The sequence below is a fragment of the Lithobates pipiens genome, unplaced genomic scaffold (genome assembly GCF_037356315.1).
Source record: "Lithobates pipiens isolate NorthernLeopardFrog02 unplaced genomic scaffold, aLitPip1_a1.2 Scaffold_27, whole genome shotgun sequence".
Lineage (NCBI taxonomy): Eukaryota > Metazoa > Chordata > Amphibia > Anura > Ranidae > Lithobates > Lithobates pipiens.
Genome location: NW_027507788.1, coordinates 1802065 through 1827862, shown reverse-complemented (window position 1 = coordinate 1827862; position 25798 = coordinate 1802065). Strand labels below are relative to the sequence as shown.

The window sequence follows — 25798 nt, the reverse complement described above, 5'->3', positions numbered from 1 at the left end:
GAAGACGCCATACCAAGACGTGTCGAATAAAGTGCGGACGGGGGTTTGGTCTGAGAATGCTGCGAGAGAAGATCCTCCATGGGATCAGTCCATAAAACAGAAAGGGTTGGGAAACCAGGAAGGAGCAGCAACTGGTGGTAGCAGAAATACATCTATCGGGGGGTAGACCAAACCGAGAGGACAGCTCCCGAACATTCAGTGATGTCCCCGATGGGAGGTCTCATACCTGGCCCAGACCCAAGGGTCACAAAGCATCCTACAATGAGGGAGGGAAAGATTTTCCCCCATAAGAGGTGGTAAGGGGACCAGCAATTGGGTTAACTAAAAACGCACCCCCGAGCTGTGGTCCAAACCCGAAGTGTAACGCTAATGGGAAGTAAGACGGAAGGGTGGGCCCTAGAGCCTCGATTACTGAACTCCATAACAGATGCCAAAAGAGTACCCATAGCTTAGTGGGTACGGTGTGCCAACACAATCTGCCTTCAGGAAGAGGAGATTTCCAAGTGTACCACACACACATATATATATATATAATATTTTACACACACACACACACATTATATATATATATATATATATATATATATATATATATATATACATACATACATACATACACACACACACACACACATATATACACATACATATATATACACACACACACACACACACACATATAGTTGTGCTCTTAAGTTTACATTCCCTGGTGATTTTGGCCTGATAACATGCACACAAGGTGACACAAAGGGATTTGAACGGCTGTTAAAGGTCACCATCCTCACCTGTGATCTGCTTTGTAATTAGGGTGTATAAAAGGTCAATGAGTTTCTGGACTCCTGACAGACCCTTCCATCTTCCATCCAGTGCTGCACTGACGTTTCTGGATTCTGAGTCATGGGGGAAGCAAATGAATTGTCAAAGGATCTGTGGGAAAATGTAGTTAAACTGTATAAAACAGGAAAGAGATATAAAAATACATCCAAGGAATTGAGAATGCCAATCAGCAGTGTTCAAACTCTAATCAAGAAGTAGAAAATGAGGGGGTTCTGATGAAACCAAACCACGGTCAGGTAGACCAACTAAAATTTCAGCCACAACTGCCAGAAAAATTGTGGGGGATGCAAAGAAAACCCACAAATAACTTCAGGGGAGATACAGGACTCTCTGAAACATGTGATGTGGCTATTTCAAGATGCACAATAAGGAGGCACAGAAAGATGGGCTGCATGGTCGAGTCTCCAGAAGAAGCCATTACTACACAAATTCCACAAAGTATCCCGCTTACAGTACGCCAAACAGCACCGAGACAAGACTCCAACCTTCTGCCACAAAGTAATTTGGAGAGATGAAACCAAAATTGATCTTTTTGGCCACAACCATAAACACTACATTTGGAGAGGAGTCACCAAGGCCTATGATGAACGGTCCACCATCCCTACTGTGAAACACGGCGGTGGATCGCTGATGTTTTGGGGATGTGTGAGCTACAAAAGGCACAGGAAATTTTGTCAAAATTCATGGCAAGATGAATGCAGGATGTTATCAAAAAATACCGGAGGAACATTTCATTCCTCAGCCAGGAAGCTGCGCATGGGACTTACTTGGACCTTCCAACATGACAATCATCCAAAACACAAGGCCAAGTCCGCCTGTGATTGGCTACAGCAGAATAAAGTGAAGGTTCTGGAGTGGCCATCTCAGTCTCCTGACCCCAATATCATTGAGCCCCTCTGGGGAGATCTGAGACGTGTCGTTCATGGAAGACAGACCAAGAATTTCCAGGAACTGGAGGACTTTTACCAAGAGGAACATCTGAGAAGATAAAGAGCCTCGTCCACAAATACAACAAAAGACTTCAAGCTATCATTGATGGTAAAGGGGGCAATACACGGTATTAAGAACTGGGGTATGTAAACACACACACATATATATATATATATATATATATACACATACACATACATATACACATACACACACACAGGATGGGTAGAGTTCAGAAACTTGGATCCTTCTAGAAATCGGTCACTGACCTGACCTCACAATAATCGTATTGTAACTAAAAGCCGGTCATAGACATTTCAGCAGAACCGGCTGAGGTTTGAACCGTGTATGGGCAGGCTGAATGTACCCACGTTGATGGATACAGTCTGCTGGATTTTACATTCGATTATTACTAGCAGCAATTACACTGAAAAACAAAAAAAGCGATGGATGACAGAAGAAAACTCATTAATTTTTTTTTATTTGAATGACTTTGAAGCAGGCCAGAAGATGTCAGCACAGTAATTGTATATTACAGACAGAAGCCGCTGCGGGGATACATTACACAGAATGTAAACAAGATCTCTATACATATATATATGTGCAGACGGCGGACACACCCATCACCAGCGTCTTTATTTACATATAAAAAGTAGAGTACTTCCTTCTATATAAGCAGTCCTTCAGTGCAATCTGCTATCTTCATTGTAAGGCAATATTCGGAGTAGAAGAGGGGCCCGGGGCCCCCTGGAAGAGCCAGAATCGGGGTTCTCTGTGGCATCGTCTTCCAGGTTACAGCAACCACTGCGGGGGGGTTAGCAGCGTTAATGTCCCAGGAGACCCGTTCCTGACAACGACAAACCGCGAGAACGATTAAAACATGGAGAGCGATACATTCTACAAAGCGGAGTACAGTAATCTGTCACACGGTGCGTGGTACAAAGCGGGGTACAGTATTCTGTCACACGGTGCGTGGTACAAAGCGGGGTACAGTATTCTGTCACGCGGTGCGTGGTACAAAGTGGGGTACAGTATTCTGTCACGCGGTGCGTGGTACAAAGCGGGGTACAGTATTCTGTCACGCAGTGCGTGGTACAAAGCGGGGTACAGTATTCTATCACGCAGTGCGTGGTACAAAGCGGGGTACAGTATTCTGTCACGCAGTGCGTGGTACAAAGCGGGGTACAGTATTCTATCACGCAGTGCGTGGTACAAAGCGGGGTACAGTATTCTATCACGTGGTGCGTGGTACAAAGCGGGGTACAGTATTCTGTCACGCAGTGCGTGGTAGAAAGCGGGGTACAGTATTCTATCACGCAGTGCGTGGTACAAAGCGGGGTACAGTATTCTATCACGCAGTGCGTGGTACAAAGCGGGGTACAGTATTCTATCACGCAGTGCGTGGTAGAAAGCGGGGTACAGTATTCTATCACGCGGTGCGTGGTACAAAGCGGGGTACAGTATTCTATCACGCAGTGCGTGGTACAAAGCGGGGTACAGTATTCTATCACGCAGTGCGTGGTACAAAGCGGGGTACAGTATTCTATCACGCGGTGCGTGGTACAAAGCGGGGTACAGTATTCTATCACGCGGTGCGTGGTACAAAGCGGGGTACAGTATTCTATCACGCAGTGCTTGGTACAAAGCGGGGTACAGTATTCTATCACGTGGTGCGTGGTACAAAGCGGGGTACAGTATTCTGTCACGCAGTGCGTGGTAGAAAGCGGGGTACAGTATTCTATCACGCAGTGCGTGGTAGAAAGCGGGGTACAGTATTCTATCACGCGGTGCGTGGTACAAAGCGGGGTACAGTATTCTATCACGCAGTGCGTGGTACAAAGCGGGGTACAGTATTCTATCACGCGGTGCGTGGTACAAAGCGGGGTACAGTATTCTATCACGCAGTGCTTGGTACAAAGCGGGGTACAGTATTCTATCACGCAGTGCGTGGTACAAAGCGGGGTACAGTATTCTATCACGCAGTGCTTGGTACAAAGCGGGGTACAGTATTTTATCACGCAGTGCTTGGTACAAAGCGGGGTACAGTATTCTATCACGCGGTGCGTGGTACAAAGCGGGGTACAGTATTCTATCACGTGGTACAAAGCGGGGTACAGTATTCTGTCACATGGTGCGTGGTACAAAGCGGTATTGTTAGTGTAGTTAAAGGTAACACGCTCTTTCCTTACCTTTAAATCCTTCCTCAGGCATACAGACTGCGGGGGAAATAACAGAACAGATTATTAGATGAAGATTTGGATCTCCTGATGATAAAAGTGGAAGTTCTCTAATAAATGATTTATCAGTTTAAATAACACATCCCCCTCCCCCCTCTATAGTGTGGAGTACGGGAGGAGATTTGTCGATCATTAGGGAGATTTGCCGTCACTTCCTGTACACAAGGGAAAGGATCTCCCTCCAATGTGAGGGGGATTTCCGATTAAGGTCAGGGGTCACACCGCAAGCCGACTGAAAAACGCACAGGACCCTTTTCACCACCGCCCCGCACAGGTGTGACCCCGCTCCACTGAAAGCCGTTCACATTCATGCGATTTGGATGGGGGGAAAAAACTCATCCAATGTGATTCCGGTCTGAGAAAACGATGTCCCCGACACAGGAAGTCCTCTATTCTCAGCATGGAGACAGCTGAAGGGTGTGGATGTCCCGCCCATCGCTCACTCCCCTATATTTATCATTATACCGCTCATTACCGTTATATATCATTGTACATCACTCTCATTATATTGATTATTTCTCAATCTCATATTTAAAAAATATAATAGGAATGAGAGGGAGGTATAAAAAAATACAATAATAATAATAATAATATTTGGAATGTATAACAATAAATATAATGGGAAGGAGGAGGGGGTATAATATGAGCGAGGAACAATAAAAATAATATTATAATTATACCTCGCTCTCATTACAGTGAGTGGGGGGGGGGGGGGGGGAGTATTCGATTGGCTGATGATTTTGTTGGTTTGCCCCCACTGAAAGAAACGATCATCTATCATTTTATTGGTCGGTTTACTATAACAGAGAGAATCACAAAAATATCCAGAAAAACACATTTTAAATTGATTTGCATTTTAATGAGTGAAATAAGTATGTGAACCCTTCATAGAACATGACTTAGTAGTTGGTGGAGAAACCCTTGTTGGGGATCACAGAGGTCAGACGTTTCTTGGAGTTGGCCTCCAGGTTCGCACATCTTAGGAGGGATTTTGTCCTCTTTGCAGATCTTCTCCAAGTCCTGAAGGTTTCCAGGATGAGGTTTGGTAACTCGAACCTTCAGCTCCTTCCACAGATTTTCTATGGGATTAAGGTCTGGAGACTGGCTAGGCCACTCCAGGACCTTCATGTGTTTCTTCTTGAGCCACTCCCTTGTTGCTTTAGCTGTGTGTTTAGGTTCATTGTCATGCTGGAAGACCCATCCATGACCCATCTTCAATGTCTTGGCTGAGGGAAGGAGGTTCTCACCCAAGATTTAATGGTGCATGGCCCCGTCCCCATCCATCGTCCCTTTGATGCAGTAAAGTTGTCCTGTCCCCTCAGCAGAAAACCACCCCCAAAGCATAATGTCTCCTCCTCCATGTATGACGGTGGGGGATGGTGTTCCTGGGGTCATAGGTCCTCCATGTATGACGGTGGGGGATGGGGTTCCTGTGGTCATAGGTCCTCCATGTATGACGGCGGGGGATGGGGTTCTTGTGGTCATAGGTCCTCTATGTATGATGGTGGGGGATGGTGTTCCTGGGGTCATAGGTCCTCCATGTATGATGGTGGGGGATGGGGTTCTTGTGGTCATAGGTCCTCCATGTATGACGGTGGGGGATGGGGTTCTTGTGGTCATAGGTCCTCCATGTATGACGGTGGGGGATGGGGTTCTTGTGGTCATAGGTCCTCCATGTATGACGGTGGGGGATGGTGTTCTTGGGGTCATAGGACCTCCATGTATGACGGTGGGGGATGGTGTTCTTGGGGTCATAGGACCTCCATGTATGACGGTGGGAGATGGTGTTCTTGGGGTTATAGGCGGCATTCCTCCTCCTCCAAACACGGCGAGTTGATGCCAAAGATCTGGATTTCGGTCTCCTCTGACCACAACCCTTCCCCCGGTTCCCCTCGGAATCATTCGATGTTCATTAGTGATCTTCAGACGGACCTGTACATGCGATTTCCTGAGCGGGGGGACCTGTACATGTGATTTCCTGAGCGGGGGGACCTGTACATGTGATTTCCTGAGCGGGGGGACCTGTACATGTGATTTCCTGAGCGGGGGGACCTGTACATGTGATTTCCTGAGCGGGGGGACCTGTACATGTGATTTCCTGAGCGGGGGGGACCTGTACATGTGATTTCCTGAGCGGGGGGACCTGTACATGTGATTTCCTGAGCGGGGGGACCTGTACATGTGATTTCCTGAGCGGGGGGACCTGTACATGTGATTTCCTGAGTGGGGGGGACCTGTACATGTGATTTCCTGAGCGGGGGGACCTGTACATGTGATTTCCTGAGCGGGGGGACCTTGCGGAGGCTGCAGGATTTCAGTCCCTCGCGGTGTGTTACCGATGGTTCTCTTGGTGACTATGGTCCCAGCTGAGATCATGGAGAAGATTCTCCGGTGTAGTTCTGGGCGGATTCCTCACCGTTCTCCTGATCATTGATCCTCCACGAGGTGAGATCTTCCATGGAGCCCCAGACCGAGGAGATCCATCGTTATTTTGTGAATAATAATCCCACCAACTGTTGTCTCCTCTCACCAAGCTGCTTGGCGATGGTCTTGTAGCCCATTCCAGCCTTGTGTAGGTCTCCAATCTTCTCCCCGACATCCTTGGACAGATCTTTGGTCTCCATGGTGGAGAGATTGGAATCTGATTGCTTCTGTGGATATTTATACGTTTATATATTTCTATTATCCCTAGTGCTCCTAATCTCAGCTCATTGCCTGTATAGAAGACACCTGGGAGGGAGAAATCTTGCTGATTGTTGGGGATCAAATACTTATTTCAATCATTAAAATGCAAATCAATTTCTGACTTTTTGGGAAATGTGTTTTTCTGGATATTTTTGTTGTGATTCTCTCTCTGTTATAATAAACCGACCAATAAAATTATAGACGATCGTTTCTTTGTCAGTGGGGCAAATGTACAAAACTGGCACCAGATCAAATACACCCCCCCCCCACATTACTATTCCTCACTCATCCCCATTAATAAGGTAAACAGAACAGTTGGGAGAGAATCTCCCAACAGACAGCAATAAAACACAACAGGGGGTCTAACCCCTCACCTCTCCACCTCAGTGTAAGAGAGAAAGGTTTTGTTTTTAAACATAAAAAAAAAAGAAGGATGAAGAGCACACCGCCGGCCCAGCTGTGCAATTCCGTCATTCAATACTCAGATCTGCTGACCTTTTCCCCCACTCACTATATAATGTCCTTTCATAACCCAGCTGGATAACATCTATAAAGAGCTGCTGAGACAACAGGTCAGGGGCCCCTCACAGGGTAGGTTCGGGAATCCCGGGCCCCTCACAGGGAAGGTTTCGGGAATCCCGGGCCCCTCACAGGGAAGGTTTCGGGAATCCCGGGCCCCTCACAGGGAAGGTTTCGGGAATCCCGGGCCCCTCACAGGGAAGGTTCCGGAATCCCGGGCCCCTCACACACACACACACCTCATCATTGACTCACCTTGCATGACATCATCCATCGCTGAGTAATCTGCAATCGGCTCGTCGGCCTGACAAGAAAACAAAGCGGACTCATTACTGCCCATCAATCAGCTTTACAGCATCCAATCACAGAGAGACCTCCGCAGCTTTTATTACAGGATAGAAGACAAAAGGGGTTTAATACCTTCAACACAATGACAGATTCCGGAACGATCCCCAGAGCCCCCAGTGTGGAGCAATCGTCATTCAGCACTCTCCCATCAATGGACAGGTTCTGATCAAACGGAGCCACCGAGAAGGCGTGCATGATCTGCGGATGGAGGAGTTCTGTTATCACATAGATTCACACACACACACACACATTATATATATATACCGTATTTTCCGGCGTATAAGACAACCTTTTACACCTAAATTACACAGCCAAAAAGTGGGGGTCGTCTTATACGCCGGGTATGAAGTGGCCGCAATGGATTTCAGCCCGCCGAGTGCTCGGTAATACTGTATACATACAGTATGCACCGATCAGCCAATCCCGGCGGCCGATGCACTCTGTTGATGAATACAGCCTTGCTAAGCCTGCTCGGATTGGAGTAGCAACCTCTGCCAATCCGAGCAGGATACAGTACAATGAGTCAGAGCGGCGCGGGCTGATGATGTCACAGCCTCTGCCAATCCGAACAGGCTTTGTATAATCAACAGATTAGTAAAATACATTGCCTACCATGATTGGCTTAGCGGTGCACATTGTATTCACACTGTATTCTGCAGAGTTCCTGGCCCTACTGTACTAACACAGCATCATATACTGTGTACCTGGCGATCTGCATATTAACAAAGCATCCTGTACTGCACATCCAGCTCCAGATCTCCCCAAAAATACAGGTATGATTTATGGGGCTTTGGAGGAGAGGATTCATTGTTGCTGCCTGACAATTGTGGGATCTCTGGGACTTGTAGTTCACAAGTTTTTTCTGATGTTAAGTCTGATGTGTTTTTTTGTTTTTGTTTTTTTTTAAATGGTGTTGCCTCCGAAGGGTGGTAGTCTTATATGGTGAGTATAGCCCAAAACCTAAGTTTTCACTGACAAAATAGGGGGTCGTCTTATACGCTGGCAAATACGGTATATATATATATATATATATATATATACACACACACACACACACACACACATACACACACATATATACATACATTATATATATACATACATACATATATATATATATACACACACACACTGTATATTCACATCCACCCCTCACGCAGAGGAGCTGACAATCTAAAGCCGCGTACACACGGGCGGACTGTCTGGCCAACTTGGTCCGCCGAAACACATTTCAGCGGACAGTCCGCTCGTGTGTGGGCTTCAGTGGACTTTTTCAGCGGACAGTCTGGTGTACTAAGTATTTCGGAATTTCCGTAATACTGTCCGTCCAACTTTGGTTTCAGCGGACAGTCCGCTCGTCAGTAGGCAAGTTGGACGGACTAAGTATGGCGCATGCTCAGAAAGGATTTACACGGCGGAAGGTTGCTTTGCTGTGTATTGGACTTCCTATTTCTAGTCCCGTCGTACGTGCTGTACACGTCATCGCGCAAGCTTTCGACGGACTGTCTGTGCATCCGTGTGTGGTCAAGTCCGTTCATTTGAAAGTAGGACGGACTGTCCGTCGGATTGTATGACGGACTAAGTTGGCCAGACAGTCCGCCACGTGTGTACGCGGCTTAAGATCCCAATCTCACATACTACGCACAATCTGGACTGGAGACAATTAAACTCCCTGCATGTCTTTAGAGTGTAGGAGGAAACCCACACGGGGAGAATATGCACACTCCATGCAGATATTGTCCAGGATGGGGCGGAGCCGAGGACCCCATATAAAGAGTCACGTCTCCCAACCACTTCCAGACTCGGACTTTTCTGGTACTTTTCATTTACAAGTAAAAATCCGGCATTTTTGATATAAAATGACTTTGAACCTCCAAACATTACATACAGTGACTACAAATCTCCATAGACGACGCGTTAAAAATGTTTCCAATTTAGAGTTACAGAGAAGGTCTCGTGCGATAATTATTGCTCTCGCTATAAACGATCACAGCGGACGCCGTTTATGTATACGAGTGTTTTCACTTCTTATCGCGAGGGGGGGGGGGGAGGAACAAGGGGGGGGGGGGGGGGGGGCGCTTTTGTTGTTGCACTGTTCCTTTCATTTTTTGATCACTTTTATTTCTAATACAAGGAAGATCCCTAGTGATAGAAATAAGAGGACGGGTCCTCTATGGAGAGATCCGGGTCTATAAGAGCGCCAATCTCTCCTCTACTTTTGAAAGCATCAAATCAAAATAAATAAAAAAAACTCCTTGATTTGTTTTCTTTTAGTAAAATTGTTTACGTCCGCCCTACACAAGAAGTGACGTCACTCCGGTCCTCAGGATTCTCCAAACTACAGAGTTTCGTCAGATTAGACGACTCGTCAGAATTTGTAATGGAAGTGACGTGCCGCCACCGCCATCTTGCTACACCCCACACTCATCCACAGTAAGGATACAGTGAGAAGGCGGCAAGCGCCCATCTTGTTACACCCACCAGAGTTTTGCATTTCACACTTATTTTTACCAGATAGCTGATATAAAATATGGTAAAAAAAATTAATAAAAAATAAATAATAATAAATATATATATATATATAATCTCAATGGGCGTATATTGATTGGTTTGCACAAACGTTATAAACTATGGGATACATTTATGAAAAAAAAAAAATTCTACTAGTAATGACGGTAATCAGTGATTTTTAGTGGGACTGCGACATTGCGGCAGACAGATCGGACACTAAGGCCCCTTTCACACTGCCGCGATTTCAGGGAATGCCTGTGTAAACTTGGAGGTCTATGGGCCTCAACTTGTATAAAAGTCGGACCAAAGTAGTGCAGGGACTACTTTGAAGTGGCACAGATATGAATGGGAATCATTGGGTATGACTTGTCATGTGACTCTAATGTCCAAAGACGCAGGAAAAGACACACAAGTGTGAAAGGGGCCCAACTGACACTTTTGGGGACTGGTGACATTACAGTAATCAGTGCGGAATAATATGCACTGTCACTGTACTAATGACAGTGGCAGGAAAGGGGGTTAACATCAGGGGTGATCAAAGGGTTAGGTGTGTCCCTAGGGGGAAGTGAATGGTTGGGGGGGGGGGGATTTTTTTTTAGGGGTCAGGGCAGTACGGAGGCTGATAAAAGCCAGAGATTTACTAAAACTGGAGGATGCAAAATCTGGTGCAGCTCTGCATAGAAACCAATCAGCTTCCAGGTTTTATTGTCAAAGCTTCATTGAAGAAGCTGTAGTTTGAAGCCGATTGGCCGACATGCACGGCTGCACCAGTTTTGGTAAACACAACCTTTTCAGAAGGTGCACAATTCCTCCCAGTGAGGTCAGCAATGCGGACCCCCTCCCCCACCCCTCACCAGGAAGGACAGTTATCTTTTATATCTTGGGGCCCCTCTGTGACCAGGAACAATCAAGGCACCGGGGCCCTCACAAGGAGCCCCACACTAAGCGGCAGGTGGTAGGATGAAAGGGGCAGCACACTGGGCATTGTTCCTGAGGGTTTTATTACCTGCTGGGTGTCTGGAAATTTTACAAGGAGATAACGGTCATTCAGCAAAGCCCTATAAATATCTGACATTTCCCACAATCCCCGGAGGTCAGCGGGCTGGAGGGGGAGGGGGAGGTATGTCACCTGGATCTTGAGGTCCTTCAACGTCTGGTTAGCAGAGACCAGCAATGCCTTCTCTCCTCGCACCTTCCTGTGCCGCGTGCTCCGCCGAATTCCCTGCTTCTGGAAGGACATTGCCTGCCCCTGGGTGGAGACCTTCTGTCGCTTCGCTGCACCGTTCGCCTGAATCAATAGAATATGATGAGTTTGTGGTTCACAGAGAAGTCCTAATCTTTCCACAAAGCAAATCAGCATGGCGGTGCAAACTGCCGCCTCCGAACAGAAGTAGAATAAAAACACACAGAGATATATAGCAGCCGCCGGGCCTTTCCCCAGTCACAGCGCCGCAGCCGCCGGGCCTTTCCCCAGTCACGGCGCCGCGGCCGCCGGGCCTTTCCCCAGTCACGTGGCTCTGCGCAGTCTCTCTGCCACTGTAACTGGTAGGACTCAAGTGATCCAGTGAATGGATGACACGGCTGTGGAGGCCAAAGAAAGCCACAGTGAGTCATCCTGTGATAGGCAAGGGGGGAAGTTGGGCTTTGGGGGGGTGTATGTGAACATGCTTCATCGTACACCCAGAACATACCTGAAACATGCAGAGCCATTCACACCACAGAAACACAGTCCAAGTGCGTTCACATGCGTTTCTTCAAATGTGTTTTTTGATGCATTCCAGTCATTTTTATATTTTTTCCCTCTTGTTTTGCAGTTATGTATTCTGGTGCATTTTTGATGTGTTTTATCACATTCCAGTGCAGTTCCTTGCAGAAAACTTTACAGCAGGGCCTTTCCCTGGCCACGGCGCTGCGGCAGCAGGGCCTTTCCCCCGGCCACGGCGCTGCGGCAGCAGGGCCTTTCCCCCGGCCACGGCGCTGCGGCAGCAGGGCCTTTCCCCCGGCCACGGCGCTGCGGCAGCAGGGCCTTTCCCCCGGCCACGGCGCTGCGGCAGCAGGGCCTTTCCCCCGGCCACGGCGCTGCGGCAGCAGGGCCTTTCCCCCGGCCACGGCGCTGCGGCAGCAGGGCCTTTCCCCCGGCCACGGCGCTGCGGCAGCAGGGCCTTTCCCCCGGCCACGGCGCTGCGGCAGCAGGGCCTTTCCCCCGGCCACGGCGCTGCGGCAGCAGGGCCTTTCCCCGGCAGCATTATCAATTATCAATATGGAAAACACACAACTTGCACATATATAAAGCACAGCGATGTGCGCAGACCTGCACCCTCCCCTTGCTGGTCACTTCCGATGGATTCAGCAATCCCAAGCAAGTCTACAGGAAAGCAAAACCCACTTGAAGGAGGTCAAATGCAGGTCAGGAGGAGGTCAGGAGGAGGTCATCTGCACCCGACCCGGATCCATGGAGTCTCCCAAACCCGACATCCATCAATGAAAGCCCAAAGTCTGCCGATACTGATCCGTATAGATGTGCTGAGACGGTGTTCTGGCAGATAGCGTCCTACCATCATATAGTGTCCGCCCCGTGCATGCGCAGTACGGAGCAGACCAAGCTTCGGAAAATCTCCGAAGATGAACACCGCCTGGGCGGTGAGTGGAGGCGGTAGCCCCACCATCCAAGCGGACATAGGGTTGGGAAAATTAGAGGGCCACGCTTCGGGCTCAGCCTCGCTGCGCTCGGCTCTTTTATATAACAACTCTATATACACTCGGATGGTGGGGATAGAATCTGGACTCATGGCGCAGGCGCCGTTCATCTTCGGGTATTTTCGGAATCTGTGTGTGCTGTGTACTGGACACTATCCGATGGGGGACAGTATATGATAGGACACCGGCTGTGACTGGTGGTGGAGGGCTATTACTGAACAGAGGGGGCTCAAGAAAAAAAAAAAAAGAAAAAAAAAACTGTCCATGTAAACAAGGCAGGTGGCTGTTCTGTCAGTAGGGAAGGCCTGGATCCTGCGTTTCTGCAAAGCACGGAAGTGGATCCATATCTTTCCGTAGAAAAAGCACCTCCCCCACACTACACACACAGGTTAGGCAGAGTTGACCCTTCGATTGCCCCCATTTAACCTCTTCTCAGCCATTGGCATTAATACAGCGGCACCGATCACTGTATTGGTGTCACTGGTCCCCACAAAACGTCAAAAGTGTCCGTTAGGGTCAGACTGTCCGCTGCAATATAGCAGTCCCTGATCATTGACATTACCAGGAAAAAAATAAAAATAAAAAAAGCCCAGTTTGTAGACACTATAAATTTTGTGCAAAGCAATCAATATACATACGCTTCTTGTGATTTTTTTTTTTTTTTTACCAAAAATGTAGCAGAATATATTCTGGCCTAAATCTATGAAGAAAATGTTATTTTTTTATTGAATGTTTTCCAGCAGAAAGTAAAAAAATATTGTTTTCAAAATCGTCACTCTTGTTTACAGAGCAAATAAAAAAAAACGCAGATGTGATCAAATATCACCAAAAGAAAACTGGGGGGGAGACATCGATTTTATTTGGGTACAGCGTCGCTCGACCATCCAATTATCAGGTAAAATAATGCAGTACCGCATCGCCAAAAATTCCCTGGTCGGGGGGGGGGGGGGGGGGGGGGGGGGCGGGGGGGTTCGGGGGATTGTAAATCTTCCAGAAGGCAAGTGGCTTATGCTGGTTCAAATCCCATACAGTCCAGTGCATTTTTTTTCTGCATCAAAAAGCGCATGGACAACGGGTTACATGGATTTCATAGGCAAAGTCACTGCAGTCGGTTCCAGTGAAGGTTTCTGCAAGGAACTGCACCGGAATGTGACAAAACACATTGAAAATGTACCAGAATACAGAACTGCAAAAAAAAAAAAAAAAAATGACTGGAATGCATCAAAAACACACTTGAAGAAACGCATGTGAACGCACTTGGACTGCGTTTCTGTGGTGTGAATGGCTCTGCACGTTTCAGGTATACGATGAAGCATGTTCACATACACCACCCCCTCCCCCCCCAAAGCCCAACTACCCCCCCTTACCGATCACAGGATGTCTCACTGTGGCTTTCTTTCACCTCCACAGCCGTGTCATCCATTCACTGGATTGTTCGAGTCTCACCAGTTCCTGTGGCAGAGAGACCCTGCAGAGCCACACCGGTGATCCCCCAACCCCTCCCCCGTAGTCCAGTCGCACTTCCTCCTCGAGTGCAGATCCCCACCTCTATATCAGTGGCTCTCATCTCCTGTCCTCGGGACCCACTAACAGGCCAGGATTTATGTATTACCTTGGGGGGAGGTGCAGACTAGAATCCTGCAATCACCGAGCAGCAAATGATCTCACCTGGGATGCATTTCACTTATGAAAACCTGGCCTGTTAGCGGGTCCTGAGGACAGGAGATGAGAGCCGCTGCTGTATACGGACCTGAAGTCGGAGGTGCTCAGGACACATCTCTGTAAAATACATCAGAAAGGACGCAGCCAATCGATTTACTAGAAATCCGGCGCATCACTCTCAATTTTTGGAAGCAATGAGAACTCAGACAGACAAGGATCGGGAAATTCCACGTTATAAATATGCTGGTTCTGACCTGGTGGAAGTCCGGATCGTTCTCCCCTTCTGGTCTGGGCTCTTCTCTTTCATCCTCCGGGTCAGAACCGCTGACATTCAGTTCTGGTGCCGCCTCCTTCATGACCTGCAGAGGGAGGAGGATGGGGGAAGGGAGGGGGTCAGAGATCAGGAAATTCTTCTCAGGAGAAGAAGATCTCAGGAAGTCACGTCTCACCTTTTTATTATCCACCACTTTATGGATGTAGATGGTGGCCTGAGCGTATTCCCGCAGGTCCCGCTCCTGCTGGCACAGCAATCCTTCCCGGCACTCCGGACAAAGCTCTGAGAGAAGACGACACACAGCCCGAGATAAACCCAACGTGACAACTACAGCCCCCCGGGGGGGACACAGCCCGACATAAACCCAATGAGACAACTACAACCCCCGGGGGGGGGGACAGCCCGACATAAACCCAACGTTCAGCTGGGACCCTACTACATGACAACTACAGCCGGGGGGAGCGGACAGACAGCCCGACATAGACCCAACATGACAACTACCGCCCTCGGGGGGCGGCGGGCACACACTCCGACATAAACCCAACATTCAGCTGGGACATAACTAAAGGGAATGGAGTGACCAGGCCATAATTTGCTATTCAGCACTGCGTTACCCTAACTGGTAATTGCGCGGTCATACAACGCTGTACACAAATTACATTTGTATCATTTTTCACACAAGAGTTTTCTTTTGGTGGCAATTGATCAACACTGGGGGGGGGGGGGGGGGAGTTGTTTTTTTATGTTTGTGATAAACGAAAATTTAGAAAAAATAAAAAAGATATTTTCTATTTTGTTATAAAACATATCCAATAAAAATACAAAAAACATGAATTCTGCTAAATTTTTTATTTTTTTTATAAAATCTCAATAAGAGTATATGGATTGGTCCGTGACAGTTTTATCGTCTACAAACTATGGGAAATATACTGGAATTTTTGTTGTTATTCATTTTTTTTTATTTTAAATACTAGTAATGGCGGTGATCAGAGACCGATAATGAGACTGTGATAGTGCAGCGAGAAATCTGACACTGACTGACAACACCAGTGACACCAATACATTGATCACAACTAATACTATACACTGTCACTGTACTAATGACACTGGCTGGGAAGGGGTTCAAGTAGTTGTAAACCCTCATGGTTTTTCACATTCTATGTATTGAAGGTGAAAAACCTCTTGTAGTGCACCAGCACCCCAGAGCCCGATCGTTCCTGCGCCGGAGACCAGCACACCCACTGCAGCCAGTGTCTCAGAAAATGTGCGTGCCCCAAACCCTGAAGCAGGCAGTGATGTACGGGCACCAAGTGGGTAAAGAAAGTTTGGTAAGAAGTGACAGGTGAAGAGAAGGCCGTACCGGGATTGGAGACGTAGACGGTGCGCTCCGTGTTCTCCTCTGTCATCACCGTCCGCCTGGCAATTCTGATGGAGTGATCGACCATGAAGAATTTCTGAATGATGTCCCACTCAGCAGGCCAGAGGAGAGCTATACTGTGCAGAGGAAAGTCACGCCGTTACTCTTGCAAGCATATTATTATACAGGATATATATTTTATTATTCAGGAGATATATATATAAAAAATACAGGATATATATTTTATTATTGTACAGGATGTAGATATTGTACAGGATGTAGATATTATTGTACAGGATGTATATTAATCGGCAACAGTTTGCGCAGTGCTTTACAATGTATATTCCATAATGGATCAGGCCAATGAGCGCCTTCATGTGAATGACCCCCATTAATAGCAATCACTACCGTATATACTCGAGTATAGGCCGACCCGAATATAAGCCGAGGCCCCCAATTTACCCCCAAAAAACTGGGAAACTTATTGACTCGTGTATAAGCCGAGGGTGAGACATGCCTGTCCATCCCTGTGTGTCCGTCCATCCCTGTGTGTCCATCCATCCATCCCTGTGTGTGTGTCCATCCATCCATCCCTGTGTGTGTGTCCATCCATCCATCCCTGTGTGTGTGTCCATCCATCCCTGTGTGTGTGTATCCGTCCATCCCTGTGTGTGTGTATCCGTCCATCCCTGTGTGTGTGTATCCGTCCATCCCTGTGTGTGTGTCCATCCATCCCTGTGTGTGTGTCCATCCATCCATCCCTGTGTGTGTGTCCATCCATCCATCCCTGTGTGTGTGTGTGTCCATCCATCCATCCCTGTGTGTGTGTGTGTCCATCCATCCATCCCTGTGTGTGTGTGTGTCCATCCATCCATCCCTGTGTGTGTGTCCATCCATCCATCCCTGTGTGTGTGTCCATCCATCCATCCCTGTGTGTGTGTCCATCCATCCATCCCTGTGTGTGTGTCCGTGCAGCCTTGTGTGTCCAGCCTACCTGTGTCCCGAGCCTCCATCCCGAGCCTGTGTCCCGAGCCTCCATCCCGAGCCTGTGTCCCGAGCCTCCATCCCGAGCCTCCGTCCCGAGCCTGTGTCCCGAGCCTCCATCCCGAGCCTGTGTCCCGAGCCGCCCTCCGTCGTCCCGTGCCGCCCTCCGTCGTCCCGTGCCGCCCTCCGTCGTCCCGTGCCGCCCTCCGTCGTCCCGTGCCGCCCTCCGTCGTCCCGTGCCGCCCTCCGTCGTCCCGTCCCGAGCCTCCGTCGTCCCGTCCCGAGCCTCCGTCGTCCCGTCCCGAGCCTCCGTCGTCCCGTCCCGAGCCTCCGTCCTTCAGCCATGCCAGGATCGCCGCTCTTCGTCGGCGCCTCGGCGGCCATTCCTCTGTTCAAAAGCCGCGCCTCCGTCTGTGATAGGCGGAACACTCAATTTCCCAGCAGTCTGTGTTCCGCCTATCACGGACATCCTCTCATCCTCGTCCGTAGTATGAGGATGAGCGGATGTCCGTGATAGGCGGACCACTGACTGCTGGGAAATTGAGTGTTCCGCCTATCACAGACGGAGGCGCGGCTTTTGAATAGTAGAATGTCCGCCGTCTGTCTGCTCGACACGCTGATCGGGCAGGCAGACGGCGATGACTCGAGTATAAGCCGAGGGGGGCACTTTCAGCCTCAAAAAAGAGGCTGAAAATCTCGGCTTATACTCGAGTATATACGGTACTTCTTTTGGCATTTGGAAACATGTGCAAAAAGCCACACCCAGTGTGGACACGGCCTCAGCCAATCACTCATCAGCACAGACTCCACCTCCCACCCTATAACCCCTCCCCCAATATAGTTACATAGTTAGTCAGGTTGAAAAAAAAAAAAAAAAAGACAAATCCATCCAGTTCAATCTTAAAAACAATAAATAAAATAAAAAATATCATACAATCCCATATACCCAATTTTATACCCACAGCTGATCCAGGAGGAAGGCAAAAAAAAAAAAACAAAAAAAAAAAAACAGCAGAGTATGATCCAATATGCTACAGCAGGGGAAAAAAAATTCCTTCCTGATCCCCTGAGAGGCAGATTTCCTCGGATCACCTTTCCCTATAAATGTCACCCCGTTATATTCTGTACATTCAGGAAATAATCCCGACCTTTCTTATAGCAATCTACAGAGCCGACCAGATCCACCTCTGCAGGGAGTCTATTCCACATTTTCACAGCTCTTACTGTGAAGAAACCTTTCCGTATTTGGAGATGAAATCTCTTTTCCTCTAGATGAAGAGTCCCCCCTTTATCCTCTGCGATGACCATAAAAGGAATAACTCAATAGCAAGTTCACTATATGGACCCCTTATGTATTTATACATGGAGATCATATCCCCCCTTATGTATTTATACATGGAGATCATATCCCCCCCTTATGTATTTATACATGGAGATCATATCCCCCCTTATATATTTATACATGGAGATCATATCCCCCTTATATATTTATACATGGAGATCATATCCCCCTTATATATTTATACATGGAGATCATATCCCCCCCTTATGTATTTATACATGGAGATCATATCCCCCCCTTATGTATTTATACATGGAGATCAATATCCCCCCCTTATGTATTTATACATGGAGATCAATATCCCCCCCCTTATGTATTTATACATGGAGATCATTATCCCCCCCTTAAGTATACCACGTCCACCCCTCTGTCCAAGTATACCACGTCCTCCGCCACCCCTCTGTCCAAGTATACCACGTCCTCCGCCACCCCTCTGTCCAAGTATACCACGTCCTCCGCCACCCCTCTGTCCAAGTATACCACGTCCACAGCCACCCCTCTGTCCAAGTATACCACATCCACCACCACCCCTCTGTCCAAGTATACCACATCCACAGCCACCCCTCTGTCCAAGTATACCACATCCACCGCCACCCCTCTGTCCAAATATACCACATCCACCGCCACCCCTCTGTCCAAGGTTTTACTTACCACCTCATAAAAAGAAATCAGATTTGTCTGACAACTTCTGTCTTTCATGAATCCATGTTGTCTGTTGCTTAAAATATTTATTTCCTGCAAGAACTCGTCTATGTGGTCTTTTATTAATCCCTCCAGTATCTTCCCAACTATAGAAGTTACACTAACAGGTCTATAGTTACTTGGTAAAGACTTTGTTCCCCTTTTAAAATATAGGCACCACGTTCGCCCTGCGCCAATCCAGTGGTACTATTCCTGTCATTAATGAGTCCCTAAATATTAGATACAATGGCTTTGAAATTACAGAGCTCAATTTTTTTAGGATCGGTGGGTGGATGTCATCAGGTCCCGGTGCTTTATCCACCTTTATTCTGTCCAAATATTTCTGGACCAGATCACTTTTGAGCCATTGTGGATTTGGGGCTGCGTCACTACCACCCCCACAGAGCTGAAGAAAGTATTTAATGAATTAGCCTTCTCTTTGTCCCCGGTCACCCACTCCAGATTATTGTGTAAAGGGCCGACATGCTCAGACTTAACCTTTTTACTATTAATATATTTGAAGAATTTTGGGGTTTTTTTCCTACTATATTTTGCAATCTGTCGTTCATTTAGAATTGTTGCATCCTTGATTTCCTTTTTACATATTCGATTATATTCTTTGTAACATTTAAAGGACACTAGTGTTCCTTCATTTTTATAATTTTTTAAAAGCTCTTCTCTTATTGTTTATAGCTTTAACCGTGAGCAGGGTTTTATTTTTAGCCTTTTAAACTTATTGCCCATGGGAATATACTTTGCCGTGAGGTCACAAACAGTCTTTTTGAAGAATTCCCATTTCTGTTCTGTGCCCATTGGTGCCAATATTCTCTCCCAGTCTAGGTCCTGGAGAGCAGCCCTCATCTTTGGAAAATTTGCTCTCTTGAAATTAGGCGTTTTTATCTTTCCCGTATGTGATTTTTGCTTACAGCTAACATCAAATAAAATCATGTTATGGTCACTGCTACCCAGATGTTCCTTTATCTGAACATTAGTAATACGTTCTCCATGGTTTGAGATTACCAGGTCCAACAGAGCATCATTCCTAGTTGGGGCCTCAATAAACTGGACCATAAAATTTTCCTGTAATAGGTTTATACATTTTTGCCCTTTAACTGTCCCAGCAGTGCCATTACCCCAGTCCATTTCTGGGTAGTTACCATCCCCCATTATTATCACTGCCCCAGCCCTTGCAGCCCTTTCTATCTGTGCAAGGAGCTGAGTCTCCACCTCCTCATTCACATTGGGTGGTCTATAACAAACTCCAACGATTAACTTTGAACTACGCGCATCTGTATGCAGTTCTACTCATAATGCCTCAGACTCATCACACTCTCCATCCACCAGGTCCTCTTTCTCACTCGCTTTGGGATCACTTCTCACATACAGACAGACCCCTCCACCTTTCCTCTTTACTCTGCCTTTCCGAAAGAGCACATAGCCAGGAATATTAATAGCCCAGTCATGTGAGGAATGAAGCCAAGTTTCAGCAATACCCATTACATCATAGCTCTCCTGATGCACCAGAGCTTCCAACTCACCTATTTTGCTTGGCAGACTTCTGGCATTGGTGAACAAACACTTTAATGGATTAATATATTTTGCTCTGGTGTTTTTCATATCATTTTTAGTAGTACAAATAGCACTATAGTTTCCAACCAAAAGGGCACTCACAGTTTGGAATCTTCTTTCGTCATGTTGGAGAAGGAGAACATGAGGCCGCCATGAGGACAGAGGAGGAAGCCGTTCCCCACGGAGGAGACGGGGCCACTCTTGGTAGGCCGCCTGCAGACACAGCACATATGAGGAGGCAGAACAAGTCACAGACATTCAATGGATCTCATTATAGAGAGAGGACCTTACCTGATAAATTTCCTCCATTCTTCCACAAACATCTGAGACACTATATACAGCTCCGACGTCTCCTGACAAAACAAACAGAAGAGTTACCTCCAGGACCCCGACACCTCAATGACAGACCAACCAGCAGAAGTTGGATGTACCTGAGGCCACACCCCTCCGGTGGGCCGGTTCTTGTCCAGGAAGAGGTTAGGAAGGGCCAGCTTCTGCTCATTGGCCATTCTTTTATGAAGAGCGTCATGCTGCTCCCCTTCTTCCTCCAGAATCTATAAAAACATTTTGCCACAAATCAGAGAACGCCAATCACACATCTCAGGCCTTCTGTGTGGGGGAGGGGGAAGAAGGCCGTCTAGAGTTACAGAGGTTATTCCAAAACCAATTAAATTAAATTAAAAACAACGGCGTTCAATACTGGTGAAGATTTGTCACCACAGGTGTGACAGACTCACCGGGGCACAGGATTCTGGAGGGGACTGAATGCTGGCCTCTAGTTTACGGACTATGGGCCCCAGAGGACCCCGATACACGACTTTGGGCGCCGGATACACGACTATGGGCCCCGGAGGACCCGGATACACGACTATGGACGCCGGAGGACCCGGATACATCCTGCATGCCGTACCTCGCACTGTGTGCTTGCCTTGTATGTGTGCTTGCCATACATAGCACTGTGCGCCTGCCTTGTATGTGTGCCGTACCTCGCACCGTGCGCCTGCCGTACCTCGCACTGTGTGCCTGCCTTGTATGTGTGCCGTACCTCGCACTGTGTGCCTGCCTTATGTGTGTGCCGTACCTGGCACTGTGTGCCTTCCTTGTATGTGTGCCGTACCTCGCACCGTGCGCCTGCCGTACCTCGCACTGTGTGCCTGCCTTGTATGTGTGCCGTACCTCGCACTGTGTGCCTGCCTTATGTGTGTGCCGTATCTGGCACTGTGTGCCTGCCTTGTATGTGTGCCGTACCTCGCACCGTGCGCCTGCCGTACCTCGCACTGTGTGCCTGCCTTGTATGTGTGCCGTACCTCGCACTGTGTGCCTGCCTTATGTGTGTGCCGTACCTGGCACTGTATACCTTCCTTGTATGTGTGCTGTACCTTGCACTGTATGCATGGCTCCTGGTCGTTTTTGAACTCGGGAGCGGCAGGGAAATACTCCTTCAGCTTGTGCCAGGCTGTGTCTGATATCAGCCGTCGCTCACCCTCTGACAAGCACAATCCTCCTGCAATCAGAAAGAGAAGTAATCGTCAGAGACGCACACATCCAATCTATGACTACACATGCTGCAACGGGCGCTCCAACAACCTACCATGCTGGCAGACCAGATCTTCATTGAAGGCCACTTCTGTGTCATCTTCCCTCTTCTCCTCCAGGATTTCCTCTGTATGATACAAGGCGGCTGCTATAAGTTCTGTCCGGCCAGTTCAGGCCCCCCAACCCTCACATACAGGGATTTACCTTTATTGGGGGTACTTCCATTCACTTTCAGATCTCCTTGCTCAAACTCCTCCTCATGCTGGCCCAGCTGCTCTGTTGCTAGTTGCCTCCAGCGTCGCAATGATCCTTTCCCGATCCAATAACCTTCATCACTAAAGAGGAGGAGACAGCGTTACTTAGGCTCTGAAAACCAATCAAAGCTCCAGTCACTAAATAAAATGGTCATCCTACAGTCCTGGTCAGATTGTTGCATTCACAAATTATCCCCCATGTCACATCAAATTGTCTCCAAAGCCTCCATAGAAGTCTATGATCATTCTCACTGAAGCCTTAGCTTTGCTCTGGAGGTATTGCAGGTATGATATATCAGCACACGGGGAATGTGCAAATCTTCACTAAAGCAATGCAGCAGTTAGGTGCTATGGACAGAGCAGATCTCCAGCAGCAGGCACAAGCCAAAACCAGCACCGTCGCTACTAATACAGGGGGGGAGGGGATGTCAGCTCTACCCCATCTGAAGACACACAGGAACGTTATGTCAGCCTGGCTGGCACACTCTCCATACAGCCAACCGGGCTTAGCTGGAGCTCCGCAATAGGAACCGGAGACCGATCCCCGCTCACAGGCAACGGTGGGTTTGATGGAGGACGGGTCGGCATTTCTTACCCAAAGCAGAGAAAATTTACAAGGGACCCAAGAGCCCGGCAGGTGATCTTTTATACCTCATGACAAACTTCTTTAATGTGGCTGTAAACCCACGGGAAAAAAAACCTACAGCATACTAGCTCATTATGAAATACCTTAGATGGGAGACCCCACAGCAGTCCCGGCACACCGATGTGACTGGCGACGTGTCTCCCGGAGTGATTTACAGGTATCGCGGGCTCCAGCGCTGTGATTGGCCGGGGGTGCAATGACATCACTCCCTCCGGAGCCGCAGAGCAGCTGAAAAAACGGCATGAGCGAGCCATTTCTTCAATGCACATGTGCCAATGACGCCGGCACATGCTGATACAGGGGAGATCTCCTAAACGGTGCAAGTTTAAGAGATATTCACAGTACCTTCAGGTAAGTCCTTACTAGAGGCCTTATTATAAACTTACCTGTAGGTAAAAGCGATGTGTAAGAGTTTACAAACACTTTAATCCCACAAGCCTTATATTCTCAACTCCGCCCACCCCCCAGGACCGCTCCACCACGATACCCAGACATCCAATAGCGGACACCATATTAGCCAAAAGAAGACCAAGGCTGCGTACACACGGGCGGACTGTTCGCCCAACTTTGTCCGCTGAACAGTGTTTCAGCGGACAGTCCGCTCGTGTGTGGGCTTCAGCGGACAGTTTCAGCGGACAGTCTGACGAACAAAGTTTTTCGGAATTTCCGTAAGACTGTCCGCTGAAACTTGGTTTCAGCGGACAGTCCGCCCGTGTGTAGGCTTGTTCGACAAACTAAGTCTCGCGCATGCTCAGAAAGAATTTACACGGCGAAGGTTGCATTGCAGTGTATTGGACTTCGAATTCCTCGTCCCGTCGTACGTGCCGTTCACGTCATCGCGCAAGTTTTCAGCGGACTGTTCGTTCATCGTGTGTGGTCAAGTCCGTTCATGCAAATTTTGAACGGACTGTTTGTCAAACTGTTTGACGAACCTAGTTGGGCGGACAGTCCGCCCGTGTGTACGCGGCCCAACTGCTACAATCAGGCGCCGGCTCCCTATGACGGGTGACTTCAATCTGAGGAGAGCGTTTGATCCCGCCAATCTATCAGGAAGGCGATAGACTGTAAAACCAGCCAATGATGGAACATCAGAGACGTTCCCCTGTAATACCCGTCCAGCCTCCTTCCAGGTTAAAGTGGAAGTAAAGTACTCACAAGTCAGCCTATGATCAGACTTACCTGTAGGTACAGTGAACACCTCCTCCTAAGCTTGGCCTCTTTAGGAGATATTCACACAGGATGCAGCCGGTGACATCCTGACACATGCACTCTGAAGAGCCAGCATACCCATCTTGCGGCACCTTCAGAGCTCCGTGCCAGTGCTGCCACATGCATGGACGGAAGTGATGTCATCGCGGGCCCTGGCCAATCATACAGCTGGAGCCCGTGAACCCGGAAAGGAACACAGAGTAAAGATAGAAGCACTGGAGAGCTGTGACAGCGCTGCCCTGGAGTACAGCGCCATGTACAGGTAAGTGTTATAATGTGCTAGTATGAGGTGGTGGATTTCTTCTTTATTTTTGCTGCAGTTTACCACAATCTTTAAGGCTTTTTTTTATTTAAGTGATAAAAGTTTCGTGTTTTTTGGGGTTTTAAAACAACAGACATGTCACACTTACCTGCTCTGTAATGGATTTGCACAAAGCAGTCCCGATCCTCCTCTTCTTGGGTCCCTCACCAGAGCTCCTGGCTCCTCCCTCTTGTTGAGTGCCCCCCCCCAAAGGAAGCGGCTTGTTATGGGAGCACCAGAGCCGAGTCACAGCTCCCTGCGTCCAGTCAGACATGGAGCCAAAGTTCAGCCCCACCCCTCTCTCTCCTGACTGGCTGACTTTAAATGCCAGCAGCGGGGCTAATGGGGCTCAGCCAATCAGTCACTAGAATATTGGAAATGGTGCCAACACTACCATGTTTTGCAGTGCTGCTCCTCCTCCTGCCTCAGGCATTTAACCACCTGGGTGTCTCTCAAGACACAATTATTCCAAACCCCTCCCCCCCGGACCCTTCAGGCCACCTAATAGCTTGGTGCGTCCCCCCCTTTCCTAGTTACCTGTTTACAGTGACCTTCACCAAGTTCGCAATGGTTTTGTGATCCTCATTTAACTGATTCTTCAGCCGTAACACTCGACATCGTTCCACCACACAGTCCTCACACAGAGAATCCGCTGCAAGGACACAACAGGGACACCATGAGCAGCAGGAGGAGACCCTCTCACCACCTTCTGATCAATGTCACAGTAGGCAGTGTACACATCGTATTATTAGACAATCTGCTTTATAAAGGTCATCGGGGGGAAAAAAAACAAACACTTTATGCAGCTAGATCCTCCCTATTATACAATTATGTGACACTGTGTTGGTCTATCACATAAAATCCCAATAAAATACATTTATGTTTTTGGGTGTAACATGAGAAGATGTGGGGAATTTCACGGGGTATGAATACTTTTACAAGGCACTGTAAAAGAGACTGCTAGAAACGATGTTATAACTCATAGACTCCGCCTCTTTCTAAAGGATTATAAAGACCTCCGGCGGCTATCAGTGCTCAGATCCTATGGAGGGCCTCCGAACACCTGTGTGTGAATCGGGTCCAACCCCACAGGAGGACACCTGGTGGGTGTACGGGATGGGCAGGGAACGGGCACAGCCATGGTTTTCTACAGCTGGGTCCATTGCAGCTTCAAAGGATACCAAGGACAGCTTCAGGGCTCCTACTGGTAGTTTCCAAT

At 48.1% G+C, this 25798-nt stretch overlaps 1 protein-coding gene across 1 annotated transcript in view; it reads right to left on the bottom strand.

Annotated features, from left to right (window-relative positions):
• Positions 1 to 2227: 2227 nt before the first annotated feature.
• USP48 (ubiquitin specific peptidase 48) overlaps positions 2228 to 25798 on the bottom strand; it is a gene marked incomplete at its 5' end in the record, with an annotated part of 36847 nt that continues 13276 nt past the window's right edge. Inside the window, 15 exon segments of the mRNA XM_077455977.1 lie at positions 2228 to 2614; positions 3957 to 3983; positions 7464 to 7512; positions 7629 to 7754; positions 11197 to 11355; positions 14681 to 14785; positions 14876 to 14982; positions 16061 to 16194; positions 20736 to 20846; positions 20925 to 20986; positions 21065 to 21187; positions 22013 to 22137; positions 22225 to 22296; positions 22374 to 22504; positions 25117 to 25231. Of these exon segments, the coding sequence (XP_077312103.1) occupies positions 2592 to 2614; positions 3957 to 3983; positions 7464 to 7512; positions 7629 to 7754; positions 11197 to 11355; positions 14681 to 14785; positions 14876 to 14982; positions 16061 to 16194; positions 20736 to 20846; positions 20925 to 20986; positions 21065 to 21187; positions 22013 to 22137; positions 22225 to 22296; positions 22374 to 22504; positions 25117 to 25231 (1469 nt within the window).